Source organism: Mirounga leonina, unplaced genomic scaffold (assembly GCF_011800145.1).
Source record: "Mirounga leonina isolate KUSES-001 unplaced genomic scaffold, KU_Mleo_1.0 Mir_92, whole genome shotgun sequence".
In the NCBI taxonomy this organism is placed as follows: Eukaryota; Metazoa; Chordata; class Mammalia; order Carnivora; family Phocidae; genus Mirounga; species Mirounga leonina.
In genome coordinates this window covers 6,028,614-6,044,167 of record NW_023270852.1, presented here as the reverse complement: position 1 = coordinate 6,044,167, position 15,554 = coordinate 6,028,614, and the positions used below count along the sequence as shown (strand labels likewise).

General features: G+C 47.9%; 1 protein-coding gene across 1 annotated transcript in view; it reads right to left on the bottom strand.

The window, feature by feature from the left end:
* Window positions 1-15,554, bottom strand: part of GALNT18 (polypeptide N-acetylgalactosaminyltransferase 18) — a 349,679-nt gene that overhangs the window by 88,169 nt on the left and 245,956 nt on the right. The window contains exons 4-6 of the mRNA XM_034995612.1: window positions 9,835-10,018; window positions 8,056-8,253; window positions 3,550-3,664 (exon numbers count right to left, since the gene is read on the bottom strand). Coding sequence (XP_034851503.1) covers window positions 3,550-3,664; window positions 8,056-8,253; window positions 9,835-10,018 — 497 coding nt within the window. The remainder of the gene's footprint in view (window positions 1-3,549; window positions 3,665-8,055; window positions 8,254-9,834; window positions 10,019-15,554) is intronic.

The following is a 15,554-nucleotide window of genomic DNA, read 5'->3' as shown; positions in this document are numbered from 1 at the left end:
TCGCTGTGTCTCTCTCTGTCAAATAAATAAATAAAATCTTTAAAAAATAAAAATAAATAAATAAATAAAAACACCAGTCATATTGGATTAGGGCCACTGTAACCCAGTATGACCTCAGCTTAACCTGATTACATGGGCAAAGACCCTATTTCCAAATGAAATCATATTCACAGGTACAGAGGGTTAGAACTTCAACATATTTTTGAGGGGAGTCAATTCAATGTATTTATTGTCTCTAACAATTTCTTAATTTCCTACCACCTCTTGAATGCTCTCTTGTATATTCTACCATTTTTATAGCCATCATCTATACAATCTTTCTGTCTCCTATTCAATGTCAGCTCTTATATCTCGCTCTTTTCATTCTGCTTGCCCATAGCAATTCCCTTCTTTTTCCCACTGAGTTGTGGAATTAGAAATCAGGAAAAAAAAGGCTTATTAGAAAGGAGCATAAAATAAGAATAAGGCTTTACATGGGGACTCAGTAGATATAATTGTGAATAGAGTAGAAGGAAATTATTGCATGGACACTGTAATACTTTGGGGGGGGATGCTCATAGGTCTTTTATCCCTAGATCGCTGTGGTATATCTATCTAGGCTTTCACATCACAAAGATCTGGGGTTGAATCTTTTCTCAACCTTTATAAGTTGTATACATATGTAAGCTCTTAATTCCACAATTCCCTCATCTGAATAAAAGAAGTATTCTAATAACAACTACTTTTTAGGGATGCAGATGGATGGCATAGTTAGCAGCCAGAGTGGGCACTGAATAATTGTGCAAATAATTCTTTCTCTGTTCCAAATGGGTAAGGACTTGGAATAAGTTGCCTCTGACTCAAAGAGGTGAAAAAGGAATGTCTGTCCTTTTTACAAACAATCCTGTGGAGTCATTGCAGGGGATCCTAGATAAGGAAGGTGAGGCACTGAGATGTGAACTCACAAAACACGAAAGGAAGATACTAATAACCACACAAAATGTGAAAATCTATTTTGGGGATGATGAGTGATTCTGGATCCCTTAAAGGGGAACCTGGAATTCAAGTGAACTAGCTCCTCCTTCTGCTTGCAGCTCTGCCCACCAACAGGCTGTTGGGTCCCTGCCTGAAAAACCACCTTTCCTTCAACTACCATGACATGTCATCTCTGTCAAGCAGGAGGGAGGAAATGGAGAAAAAGAAACGCCAGGGGTCCCTGGGTGGCTCAGTCGTTAAGCGTCTGCCGTCAGCTCAGGTCATGGTCCCAGGGTCCTGGGATCGAGTCCCACGTCAGGCTCCCAGCGCAGCGGGAAGCCTGCTTCTCCCTCTCCCACTCCCCCTGCTTGTGTCCCCTCTCTCTCTGTGTCTCTCTCTGTCGAATAAATGAATAAAATCTTTAAAAAAAAAAAAAAAGAAAGAAACGCCAGGCAACGTTTTATACTGTATTTTACACCCTGAACACAAACCCCAAAGATTTTTACCACGTATCTGAAAGCCTCACCCAGGCCCCCACTCAAGAGCAGCTTTCTAATCTAGGCAAGGAGAAGCCGGAGATCTCCCACCACCCCATGCCTGCCTCACGTCCATGTGAGAAGAAGAGCTCATGCGTCTAACTCCTCTTGGTCTTTACCCAGACAGCACGCATATGGGAGGGGGCTCTACCTGCTCCCCCAGTTCCTGGCAGTAGCTCCTGGTGAAAAATAGTATGTTTGGGGGCCACCATTTACCCAGGAGTGGTGCTGAAACAAGGTGGTGATGAAATGAGTGATGGAGGGAGAGAGCTGGAGAGGCCAGGGAGACACTGTGGGCGCTCTCCTCTGTGAATCCATTAGCTCCCCACGAAGCCCACGCATTCTGACGGCCTTCAAAGCAATTTCTCTGAGTTTCAGTGAACACGGGCATCTAAAGGTATTTTCTAAACTCAGCTTCAGCCAAGCTGCTCCTGCTGCCAGTCTTCAGAGCCCTAGGATTAAGTCTGGGCAATAAGTGCAGCCCCCACAGTGCTGGTCAGGCCACTGCAGATATTGGAAGATGCTCTGTGGAGGTGCCCCGCCTCCCTTTGGGGCAGGGCGAGGTCTGTCCAGGGTCAGCTGACTGCCCAGTGGGGTGGCAGGTCTAAGGAAGTTAGAGGTAAGAGAAGGGTGGATCCAAGCTGGAGTCCTTGAGCGGGAACTGGAGATACAGACACTGAAGCCAAAGGGGCAAGAGTGGGGTCATTGGTTGGAACCAGCCAGATGTTGGGGTGGTCTGCATGAGGGCTGACAGTGAGGAGGGATATCTTGGATGACCGCCAGAACACCAGCAGGTTCAAGGTTCTCTCCAAGGGCTGTCACACAAGGATCTGCCAGGCTGCTTAAAATTAAGATCCCCATGGACAGGACAATGGACACCACTGTGGAGACAAGCCACAGTTTGAATGTTGGGATTTCTGTGAGGATAGGACCACAACCTGGGCAGAGGAGTGGGCTTCCCTCTAGGATGAGGTGCTTCATTGTATCTGTTATCACATTCCTGCCGACCACCAGGGGACCTCATGCGTCCCTCAGACGTGATGGGGGTGGGGTGTCATTTTGGAGTTATCTTTTCATGGGCCCAGGAGAAAAAGTCAGAGCCTAGAAAATGTTCCTGGGGCATGAGAAATTAAATGATGCCTATTGTGGATTTGCACCATGTGTTGATAGTTGCAAAAAGCCCTCTAATTTGGGGCAGGATAGTGGCTACCTCTGAAGAATGGCATGAGGTATGAACAGGTCTGAGTATCTGACCAGCACATGGTGGGGTCAGAAAACAGAATGGAGTGAGCCTGGCTGTGTTTTGCTCTTTATACCCCATGAGTTTATTTCCCTATAGCCCTCTTTTTCTTCTCTTCTCTTTTCTTTTTTAAGATTTTATTTATTTATTTGGGAGAGAGAGAGTGAGAGAACATGAGCGGGGGGGAGAGCAGCGGGAGAGGGAGGGGGAGAAGCAGGCTCCCCACTGAGCAGGGAGCCCGATGCAGGGTTCAATCCCAGGACCCTGGGATCATGACCTGAGCCAAAGGCAGATGCTTAACTGACTGAGCCACCCAGGTGCCCCCCTGCAGCCCTCTCTTCACAAAGTCTTTAGGAAAGCTCTCTGGGCTGCTGTGGAGGAGGCAGAGAATATCAGAGTGAGAAATCCCAAGGGGAGGTGACTCTGAGAGGAAGTGACTCTGAGGGTCACTCTGGTCCAGCCACCCCTTGATGCCTGTAGGTCTCTTCCTGGAGCACATCTTTGCTCAGCCCTGAGGAGCCTACGTTTGGTTTTAACAAAGAGGTTGTTCCTGTAGTAGGGAGCTCGACTCTCCCATGTCTCCAGCCCTAGCCAAAGCAGTTTCTGAAGCCCTATTCTTCCCAAAAATTCTATAGGTGTCTTCCTCTGTCTCTATCCTGTCCCCAAGCAGCTCTGATCATACACATGGAGCAAGGTTAGGGATTAGACATTCAGAATCCATCTGTGACCCTCACCCTTGAGCTCCATTTCTCCACCCCCTAGACTCATTTACCTTTTGGGGAGCAGAGCCAAGCCCTCTGGGCGGGAACCCTTGCTTACCCTGATCCCCAGCTCGACATTCTCGCCTCCGTAGACCTCCATGCCTTCGTCCAGTAGGCCGATCTCCTGGAAGTACTGCCGGTCCACAATAAAGCAGCCAATGAGGGCAGGGCTCCTGCAGGGGTGTGGGGAGATGGGCCAGCAGTTAGCAGAGGGGCTGCTTCCTGGGGAAGGCCACAGGAGTCCGAGCGTGGTGCCTTCCTACAGGAGGATCTCTTCCTCTTCCTTCCTTTGCCCCCAGAGCCGGTGTGGGCCTCGTTCTTTGAGTGGCCCTCCCAGGCCCACCTTCACCAGCTGCTCTAGGGAGGCAGTTTCTTCAGGGTGGCAGCAGGGATGCTCTGGTCCCGGGGCCGGTCCTCATTGCGGGTGGTGCTGAAGTGGGTGACAGCCCAGGGGGGTGGTGTTCAGCCCGCCAGCCGGGCCCGAGTGTCTGCATCTCTAGCTGCCCTGACATCTGAGCTCCAAACCACACAGCCAGTCTCTGTTTCTACCTGGGCACCCGAGCTAACTCCCCACCTTTCCCCAGCTTGAGTTCTGCACATCAACCTGGCTCACTTAGAAAGATCAGCTGGGGCTTTGGAGAGCATGGTAAATGACTTGGATTTTATCTGGAGGTAAAGGAGTGTCAGTGGGGAATTTTAAGCAGACTTTGGTATGAGCAGAAATAAGTAAGTCAGAGAAAGACAGATACCCTATGATTTCACGCTACATGGAATTTAAGAAACAAAATAAATGAACAAAGAAAAAAAAAGAGACAAACAAAAAAACCAGACTCTTAAATATAGAGAACAAACAGATCTGTGCTTTTAAAAGAACCCTTAGGCAGCTGTGGGGTGACTGCCTGGAAGAGGCTGGGTGGAAAGAGGAATCCAGTTGGGAAGCTTGGTGCTAGGTCTAGGGAGAAATTATGACGTCCTTGACCAGAAGATCAGGAATGGGGAGAGGGATTGTTTAAAGACACATCTTAATGTAAATCCATAGAACTTAGAGACAGATGAACAGGTGAGAGAGAGGGAGGCATCCAGATGCCAGCTGGCTTTGTGGCTTGGGTAATGGTGGGGTGGGGACCACCCATCAATGTGGGCTGTAGAGAAAAAGCTGGTTTCAGAAGGAAGAAGCATTCCCTCCTGGGAAAACTGATCTGAAGGTGCCTGTGGGACACTAGGGGGAGATAGCCAGTGGGTAGGGCTTAGCGGATGGCCTGGGTCTCAGGCCGGAGCAACACATCCACAGCCAGTCAGTGCAGGAGCTGGAGGGCCTTTCCTGAGTGGGAGCGTGAGTGTGGGGCTCACCGGCTGTGGGCAGGTGCCCAGTGAAGCACAGAACTTCACTAGGAGTGATTTGGATTGGGAGAATCAGCATGAGTGCACTTCTCTGCTGAGAGCATTAACTTACACAAATGACTTTGAATTATTCCACTGCACACAGCTACCATTTCTAGCCCTTGTATAGCATCTTACCAGCTGGTGGCTGAAGGAGTCGGAGGGGAACAGAAAGAAAAAGAGAAATGATGAAACCTCAGCTATGAGAAAACTGTCAGTCACATGCAAATGGACCCATCTTTGAAATTGGAAACTCATCAAGGTGGAGAAACAGCTCTTTTGCAGGCCATTGCTTTGGACAATGCCGGTACAGGAGGCTGCTCAGGCAGAGACTGGAGCCTTGGGGTCCCTGCCCCTCCTTCTTTCAAATCACAGCATTTTATTCTGGATAGGCTCACATTTCATAGACCGCGGGCAGCCAGGGCAATCAATCTACTTCAATCCACTACTCCGAAAATAGGCTGAGTTCCTGCTCTAGTGGAGGATGCTTGATCCTGTCCTTGGAGTTGCATGCTATGAGTAAAGTCCCTGCTTGGCTGTGTGTCACTGAGAAAAGTTCCCTAGCTTCTCGGAGCCTCTGATTCCATATCTATGAAACAGAATCAACTATAACCTCACACAGATTAAATTAAATAATGTAAAACCTTGAAAACCTCTGGGGCGTGATGGTTACTTGAAAAATCATTTAAAAAGATGCACTTGCACATTGAAGAAGCCCAGAGAATCCCCTCTTTAGATGCATGGTGATTTAAAAACATCAGCCTGGCAGAGTGGGCAGAGTGAAGTCTCAACCTTCTCCTTGACATTCTTGAAATGTTGAATATTTCAACACGGTGTTCCAAGACATGCAGGAAGGGGTCTTCCCCCATTTGGGCAAACCCACTCAGGGAAACATCACAATCTAAAACAGTTACTGTGCAATGAGCACAGGCCAGTTCAGACAGTCTACTACTTATTAATTACCTAGGGTATGAAGTGGACCCTGTCAGCCTGAACGTGTTATTGGCTTATACCTTACCTCGTTCCCAAAAAGATTAGAGATAGCTTACAAAAAATGTACAATACATTGAAAAACAAAATACATAAATGTCTGAAAAGACCAAAAGTTCACAACAAATTGGGGGCCAGTTAGAACACAGCATTAGGTCCTCCTTCACAGTTCTTAAAGGAGACCCACAAAATTGATGCTAAGCTTCCCGGTAGCCAAGGTGAAAATGAACAAACGTGTCTTAGAAATAAGATTTATAGTTCCCATGTGAAAATTTCATACTCATTCCTTGGGGCTAACAAGATTTTCTTTGACTAGCCGTCAGTTTGAAAGAAATTTCTTATGTCAGTCTTCTTAGAGGTCACTTGGGGACATAGTGAACAACCCTCTTGAAGACGTCACTTTAGAAAGCAATAGAAGGTATCTCTGGACTCTTTTTATAGCTTACATCATGTGGCACAGCACTGACGTACAGCTCCAAGGAAACAGGAGCCAAAGTGGGCAAGGTATGTTTTTATAACCCACAGCTTTCTGTGGGGTTATCTTCATCTAGGAATAAAATCAATAATGTTCTTCCCAAAAAACTTCCATGAATATAATTTCTCTCGGGCAAGTTTTGGCAAGAATTAGGTGATGAAAACTTTGTGCTGAGACGATACTCTCTGTCAAGGGCCTAGAATGCAGGTTTACTATGACTAGGCCAACACATTTCAAGATGAGCAGAACAAAGCAGCGAATATCAGTGCAGTCTTCTGCAAGAATGTTCCCTGCATGACAGCATACCTCCTTCCAGGATCATTCAGCATGCTGAACGGCAGAATTCAGCCATGCCAGTTCTGAGCTCAACAGTGGGTGTCTATGGGATGACAACTAGATGTGGAATCTAGCTGACCTAGGTTTAGATCCTGGCTCCACTGCCCACAGCCTTTGGCAGGGCCATTCTCCTTCCTCCGTCTTGCGGGTTTTCCTCATCTTGTACAACAGGGATGACACAATGAGCTGTCACAAGGTTATAATGAGGAGCAAATGAGACCATGTGTGTAAAAGGCCCTTTCACACAGCAATACCCGAACAAATATTTAACAACACAAAATCGTGGCAGGGGCTAACAGGTGGGTAACAGAGATAACTGCAGGAAAGCTAGATGGTTCTCTTCCAGCCTGTTTTAAATGTGAATAGTTTTTTCTTCTGGCAAGGAAAGATGTGATCTCAGATAATAATCGCCCACTTTCAATTAGATTTTTCATAATCTTTCTCCCTTAGGTAATACAAAGCAACATCAGTTTCTGATCTCCTCTTTCATTCCAAGAATTGTCCCCTAGACCACCTCTGGTGCCATCTGTGTGTTTAATGGGCAGGACTTTGCAGAGAGCATAAAGGCACCCGATCTGGGATTAACCAGACAGAAATAAGGGCTGGTGGTGGGGCTGTTTCAGAAGTCCCGACCCAGAGAACAGAGGCTGCACAAGTGAGTCATTTGGGGTCTGGGAGGCAGCAGTGAAGACAGAGAGGGCTTGGGATCCTTGAAATGCAGTTTGAAGCCACTTTTAACTGAATCCTACAGGATAAACTCAAATAGCAGCAAGGCATAGAAGCTGCTGTGGGGTCTGCTTTTGCCTCTCTGCCCCTTCAGCCTCATTGCATGGGGCTGTGTCCTCATACTCCTCCTCACAAAGGTCCCTTTATTCTTCCTCTGTGTCCATGAACTCACTCTGTCTCTTCAGCTATGAGTGTTCCTGCCCAACCTTGCCATCTACTATATGCACTTAAAAACAAGTGCAAAGTCTCCAAAAAAGGTTCTCCCCACTTTCTGTGCCGTTTCCTCCAGCAATCATTTATTATTCTAATTATTTTGTCTGTCCTCACTAGACTGCAGGCTTTTGGGGGCAGGAACTGAGTCTTAGTCACTCTGGATCCCCGGCACCCAGCACAGCCGTTGGCTCTCAGCAGGTGTCCCATAGTAATGTGTTGAAATGAATAAGTTTGAGCCTCTGAATGGATTCTGGGTGCCATGGTTCTATTGAAAGGGATCATCAGGGCCTGTAAGTGGTGACTGAAGGTCATTTGTAATTCCTTTCCAACCCCCACCCCATCATCCCACAATGGGGCTGGAGTTTGGGGAATAAGGGTTGAGCTGGGAGGGGAGCCCTTGCATGGAAGATAAGGCGGAGAGACCTACAGGTAAGGATGCTTTACCTGATTGGGGCGGTGGAGTTCTCCAGCTTCCACCAGGCCTTGGGGGGGTTTAGGTAGCGGCACCACAGCTCCCAGTCAAAGCCCTGGGCGGCCAGTGGGTACTCTTCTATCTCAAAGTTGTCATATTTGATGTTATCAAAGGATGGTGAGATGATCCGTTTCCGGTTCTCCTTTATGCGGGTGAGCACAGGTTCAGCCCTGAGCAAGAAGGAGGGAGAAAAGGGTGACTGCTTCCAGGGTGGATAAATACTAGACTGGAGACTCCTAAAGCTCCTTCCCCTGCAGAAAGAGGCAAAAAAAACTACCTGGCTATTTGCTCCAGCGGGTTGCTCTGCCTCCTGGGAAGGATACCTGTTTAACCTCCACCCCCACCCCCACCCCCATACTTCTGGCTTGGCAAGAGGCCTGGCCACTCCTGCAGCATGTCCTGGGCTGACTGAGAGATTCTTACTGCCTTAGATCCTTGTGTCTGTTTGCTTTCCTTTTTTCCACTAAAAAAAAAAAAAAAAAAAAAAAAATCAAGACCTAAGAAAGAAGAAAGAAAGAGATCTGAGGTTCTATAGGAAGCTTTCAACCTGGGCTTTGATTTTGCTAAAATTCAGTGTATCAACCAGGAGGAAAAGGCAGATGAGGATGGCAGAGGCATGGAAGTGAGAACAAACTTATTTCCACCAATTACTCAATGCCGCTTCAGTCCTCCAGACAAGCCACCCCATCCCACGTGTTCTCCACTGCCCGAGGAGTGGTGGGGAGTAGCACTTTCCAAGCAGCCAGGAGGTCCCTATGGGCACCAGGCAAGTAAAGTGTTTGCAGACAGGAATGATGAGCTTCTTATTAATAATGCATTTGTTTCATAATTGTTTATTCAAATCAGCTTGAAATAGTAAGTGTCCCTCTCCTCTTCTGGCCATAAATCCAATGAAAATGCTTTTTAAATAGTCACAAATGGCAAGCAGGGACTTCAACTATAAAAAACGGCTTCATTGCAGCCTTAATTTGAGCCTGTTATGTAAAAGCATGCCCAAATCCAGCCATGTAGTGTGCATGCCTGGCTGCTCCTTCCTACTTAAGGGCCCTCCTCACCCTGGCTCTTTGCAAAGTCACACACAGTGGGCCGGCCACAGTGCACCAGCCGGCCCTGCAGGGATATGGGTATCAGGTGCCCCATCCCCGCTTGGCTGCAGCCACTGAGGCCATATACCTTTTCTCTTGCCCCACGCAGCAGCTGAGCAGCCCTGGCCAGGGAAAGGAAGGTTTTGTAAGACCCAGTTTCACCAGTAGGGACAATCTGAGATCTATGTTATGTCTGGCCTGGCATTTTGGGGGGGTCCCACCTGTGATAACATCAAGCTACCTTCTCCCCCTCTGACCCCTGGGCCTTGATCCTGTCTGTGCAGTTGGGCTCCTGACTCAAGTCTGGTCCAGCTGTCCCTTGCTGGGCAGTTGCAGCCCTGTCCTTAGCTGGGTTGGTCCTCTCAGCTTTGCCCTTGGCATTTACCTTCTCCCAGATCTCGTCTCCTAGAGGCAGACACTAGCCAGAGTCACACCCTATGTCACCATAACCTTTAGACACTGTGCTTTGACTTGTTGACCCCCGACTCTCCCCCGCCTCGAAGGGCCAGCCCTGTTGCCTACATCAGTCACACAACCAGATCTCAGCTGTTCCCAGAATTCTCTCCTTTCCCCACTATGACTGAGGTCCCAGCATGCTTTGCACTCCTTTGAGCTACAGCCCTGGACCACACTGGGACTCATCTTCCTCTCCTGATGGGCACTTACCAGCCCACATTGAACTCCACATGGGCATCGAAGAGGGCCACTACGGGGGCGGTGGCCACCCTCCAGCCGCTGACTCGGGAGCGGATGAGGCCTTCCTGCTTGCTGTGGCGCACGACTTTGATGAAGCCCGGCTTCTGGTCATTCACCTTGTCCACATACTCTGTCAGCTTCTCCTTCAGCTCCTCTGGGAGGGAGGAAATGCATCGTTAGCATAATGGGGGAAGGTGTGATTAAGATATTCACCCTCTTAGGGTGAACTGACTCCCCCAGAGAGAGGCTGGAGGGTCCATTTCCCTCTCCAGGTTTCCTTAATCTTCCCCAGGATGGCCAGCACCACTCAGCTTTGAAGGGAAACAGTTTGTATTGAGCTCAGCAACTCATACAGGGCCACGTGCTTCACACACCCTGTCTATTTAATCCTCACCACCAGCCCATGGGAAAATGGGCCTCAGAAGGGTTTCTCAATTTGTCCAATGCCATGCAGCGTGTGAGTGGCACAGGCTGGTTTCAAGCTGGTCTAATGACTTCAAAAGCCATATTCTTCTCATCAGCTCAGTGGCCTCTTTCTTCCCCAGTGCCCTCCGTTGGAGCTCCTCTAATGCCCAAAGAAAGCTTCCATCTGTGAAGATTATAGCCCGGGACCCAGTCCTGCCTGGATCTCCATCTTTCCAGGAAGCGGATGACCAGGCATTACGCCACGTGAGCAGTTGGTATTGGTTTGCTGCCTGCTGTCACCTGGCTAAGCATCTGATTCCCCTGCTTCTTCATAAATGTGGATGGCTCCTGTGGGCTCGCCTCTCAGCTGGTGATAGCAGAGCTGCAACATTCACTGGGTTTTCCAGAGCAGTTCAGGCAACTTTCCCCAAGATGACCGGAGTGGGCTGCATTCTCCTACGTGCAACCACTGTACCTCCCCAGGACTCAGTTTCCACCCTTTGCCCCACTTGGGCTGAGCCTCGTCCCTATCAGAGGACGGCAGGAGCTCCGTGTCCCTTGGTGCGCAGTCCGGGACCCTGCCAGAAAAGGGTATGAGGTAGCAGGCACAGTGCCTGGCAACGGTGGGCGTGCCCCATGGCAGCAGCCCTGGGTACTAGAAAGAGGATGGTGTTTGGAGTCAGCAAAACAGCCTTTTAAGGCTGCTTTCCATGTATTAGTGCTATGATCCTGGGCCTGTTACTAAACTAGTTGTTGATATCTAGGTGGATGTCTGGATGTGGTGAATGTATTTCGCATGTGGTAAGGACATGAATTTTGGGGAGCCACAGGGTGGATTGTTAGGGGTTGAATTGTGTCCCTGCAAAAAGATATGCTGAAGTCTAACCCTAGTACCTTAGAAGATGACCTTATTTGGAAATAGGGTCTTTGTAGATTTAACTGAGTTAAGATCCTTACATCCTAATCCAATATGACAAGTATTCGTAAAAAAGGAGGAACTTCGGACACAGACACAGATGCAAAGAAGGAAGACAAGTAGGGAAACAGAAAGAGAAGATGACCACCTATAAGCCAAGGAAGATCTGAAGGTACCAGAAGTTAGGAGGCCTGGAACAGATCCCTCTCTATCACCTTCAGATGGGGGCATGGCCCTGCTTGATTTGGACTTGATTTTGGACTCCAGAATGGTCAGACAATAAATTTCTATTGTTCTAAGCCACCCAATTTGTGGTATCATGGCAGCTCTAGGAAGCTAATATAGTTGTTATGAGAATTAAATGGGATTAACATTTGTGAAAAATGCATAGCACGTTGTAGATGCTCAAAAAAAGCTTTCTCCCCTTCATCAGTTTCCATCACACTGGGAGTTTTAAGAGAAGAAGGAGCTGCAAAGCCTTCTTCCTGTGCTCTGGTTCAGGACTACCTCCTCCTGCTCTGCCCTGTCTCTAGGTTAGAAGTCTGCAAGCAGCAAGGCCATGGCGGCCAAGCAGGAGATACGAGCATGTGCAGGGACCTCGTGCCCAGGGAAGACCGTCAGGCATGGTGGCCACTGCCAGAACTGGTATGTCCTCCCACAGACATTGATTTCAAATCTTCTTCCACACGATGCTGGTCAAAGAAATCGGTCTGGATGGATGGGAAGGATATGGTCCCTAGGCATCCCTGCTTGAGTTCTCATCACCTTCGTGAGGCAACTGGGCATCCAGGGCAGAAATGCTGAAAGGGAGGGAGGAAACTTGGGTCCTAGGCAGCTACCAACTTGCTCTGTGATCTTGGGCAAACCCCTACAAATGCCAAGACCTCAGAGTTAGTTGGACAGGATTTTAACTTTTGTTTTGCACTGATTACCCATCTAAGGTTTGAATCCCCTCTGGCTAGCTTGATGAGGGATCATCCAGCCCCTGCAGTGACCAGAAACACTACAGCCCATTCCTTAGTGGGCCACTCCAATGATTAGATGTTCCAAATGCCAGCATCCTTCCACCTCCAATCACTTATCCAAGATTTATTTTGGGGCCAAAGGGGGCAGATCAAATTCCTCTTCCACATGACAACCATTTAGAGTGAAAGACCATCCTTAAGTCCTTGCTGGGATTTCTCTAGGTCAAATGTCTTTAGTTCCTCTGTATATTTCCTCACATCTGTGAGTTCAGGTTCTTTTATCATGCTGAACTTCCCTCAAAGTATGTGCTTTTCTTTAACACTTTTAAACTATGCACCTAGAAATTGGCCTAATACTTATGGAGTAAATTGGGCTATACAGAATAGAATGAACGAATCACTTCCCTTATTCTAGAGTCTATGCACCCATTCATATAGATGAAGGTCACATTAATTTGGCCTGCTTTTGACTCAAATTGAGCTTCCTGGAAAGACAGCTACAGGTCCTTTTCATGCGGTGCTGCTAAGCCAGGCTCCTTCATCCCTTTTCTTCATGGCTGCATGCATGTGTTGGTGCATGCTTGTATGTGTGTGTGTGTGTGTGTGTGCATAAGCATGCTCTGAGCCAAAACATAGGCTCTTATGTTTAGTCCTCTTTCATTCAATCTTTTTAAAGATTTAACCATCTCTCTGAAGTCAGAATGTCTTGTCCCTGATTCTGTTGTCCAATGGCTTTGTGATCTAGCCCTCCAGCTTTCTGGCTTCTGCAAAAGTGATCAGCATATGGCCTCGATTATCATTCGAGTCATCCTTGTACACAGTGTGACCCTTTTCCCAGAGTTAGGGCCAATGAGGCCAGTCAGGCTTTCTCGTTCCAGCCTGATGAAAATTCAGGTGACTTTTAGGCTGCCGTTAACACACCATGTATCTCACTTTAGCAGCTGTGAACATGACCTCATGATCTCTGAACACACAGCCGACTGGGGAGGCCCGGAGGTACCGCTGTCTGCAGGTGTCACGAGGTCGGCCATAGAGTGGCCTAACTCAATGTGCCCCATGCTTACAACATCTTCAAGCATGGCTGCCAGGAGGCCTCTTAAAACATTTCCTGTTCCATCTCTTCAAAGGTCCACCTCTCATCTGTCCTTTTAGAAAATTTTAAATAGAACTCAAAAAGCCTAGTATTTCAACTTTTGATGGTGGCCTGAGTCTGGGAACTTGGAATAAGAAGTGGACTAATACCAAAGGATACCTTTCCTCACCCGCAAGGGGGACATACTTGTCCTCTTCTCTCCCTTTCCACCCCTTGGGTGAGAACCACTGCCTACAGGACCACTGTTGTTGAGTTTATTGGTGGCACGGGGCTGTGGATGACTGCCACCCAATGATCCTCCAAGAATCCTGCCTCCCTGAATTCTCATACTTGTGTAGTTGCTCCACACACTGAATCCGGACTGGCCATAGGGCAACAGGATGCAGCAGGAAGGACCCAAGCCAGTGGCAGGCCTAGGCCTTAGGAGGCCTTGTAGCTTCTGCTTTCATTGTCTTGCTGCCCTAAGTAAGGAAGACCAGCCTCCTTGAGCTTGAGAGGCCCAGGGAGTCTCCATTAATTTAGGCCACCCCACTGAGGCCCAGACATGTGAGTGAGGCCATCTTGGATCCTTCAGCTGACTGTAAACGCAGAGGGAGCCCAGCTGACACCCTTTAGTACAGACATGAGCTGCCTTATTGCAGAATTGTGAGCCAATAAATGGTTGCTGTTTTAAGCCACTAACTTCTGGGCTGGTTTGTTATACACAAAGGCTAACAAAAGAGGCTCTATTATTCTGGTATGGTGCTGAGGTTATAGTAAGATTGTGAACTCCTGATGCACAGGAAATGTGAAGGGCCAGACAGACACAGAAGAACCACTGAGAAGGTGGCAGCAAGAGAAGAAAAGTCTTTGCTTCTCATAGGAGCTGCTTGCACCTTTGTACCTCTGAGCTCTGTTAAAAGAACCAGAATAAAGGTTTCTGGTGGATCAGCTAGAGAAAAATTCTGTTCTCAGCCTGCTGCATCCTGGACATTGGCTACTGATTAGAAGACAGCATTCCCTTAGCTCTGATCAAAAAACTGCTATCAAAATTCGAAAAAGTCCTGAAATACTGCAGATAATATTGGCTCATAGTCTTTGCAAAGTACCTTTACCTAATTAGGTTTTCATGTTTTCCTTCAATTTTTATCAGTTGCCAAAGCATGGAAGAACTATCTCGGAGGCATTCTGCGTTTGCTAGGAAACTGTGGTCCAAGATACTGCCTATTACATATTATCTATAATGTATATATGATAAATACCTCTCAGAACTCAGCTCAAAAAAACATATGAAGAACTTGTGGTTTTCTTTATACATAAACACAAATCCATAACCCCTCATATTGACCTTTTTGCCAAGGCTGCCAGGAAGCTCGGAGAAAAATCTAATGACTCATCACAGGGTTTAGCATTTTTGCCTCTCTACCTTGGCTAAAGATTTGATGTTCAACTTCTTGTCTCCAAGCTGCATTCTTTTACTTTTTTCCCCCTCTGTAAGCTACCTTTAACTACTTCTTGAAATATCTATAAATAACTTTTTTAAAAAAGATTTTATTTATTTGTCAGAGAGAGCGAGAGAGGAAACACAAGCAGGGCGAGTGGCAGGCAGAGGGAGAAGCAGGCTCCCTGCCGAGCAGGGAGCCCGATGTGGGACTTGGTCCCAGGACCCTGGGATCATGACCTGAGCTGAAGGGAGATGCTTAACCGACTGAGCCACCCAGGCGTCCCTCTATAAATAACTTTTAATAAAGTGTCTTGGTGGAGCAGGGCAGGAGCATAACTGTGGAAAGAAGGGGAAAGCTGTATTTCATGTCTGTTTTAATGTGTTGGGGAAAGAAGAGGTAGGGAGTCTGCTCTCTGTGACTTTGCCAGATTTAGAATCAATGGTGGAGTTGTCAATAGCCAGCGTTGAGGGAGAAATACAATTTGCACCCTGCCTGGGGCCAGGTGTCATCCCACTTGTGTTGCTTCTTCCAGCCCTCCTACTGTCCACAAATCCCTACTCTGCTGACATCTGAACGACCTCTGTGAATCAGCTCTCCCGGGAGCCGAGCTCATCAAACACCATGCCCCTCTTAGGAGGTCACGGGCCACTCTCCACCCTCCCCATGTGGTACCTCCCCTCTGAGCCCAGAGTGCAGGCTGCTTGCCTGCTTTCCCTCCTTCAGACATAGGAGCCAAGTCAAAACGCGGAATTGGACCATCCTGGTCAAACAGAGCCCTTTCTTTCCTCCCCGTATGTGCCCCCGTGCTGCTCCCATAAAAAGCAATTAGCTTCACAGGGTCATCCCAAAAGAAACAAAATGCAGGCTGAGCAGGAGAAGTCTGGTAC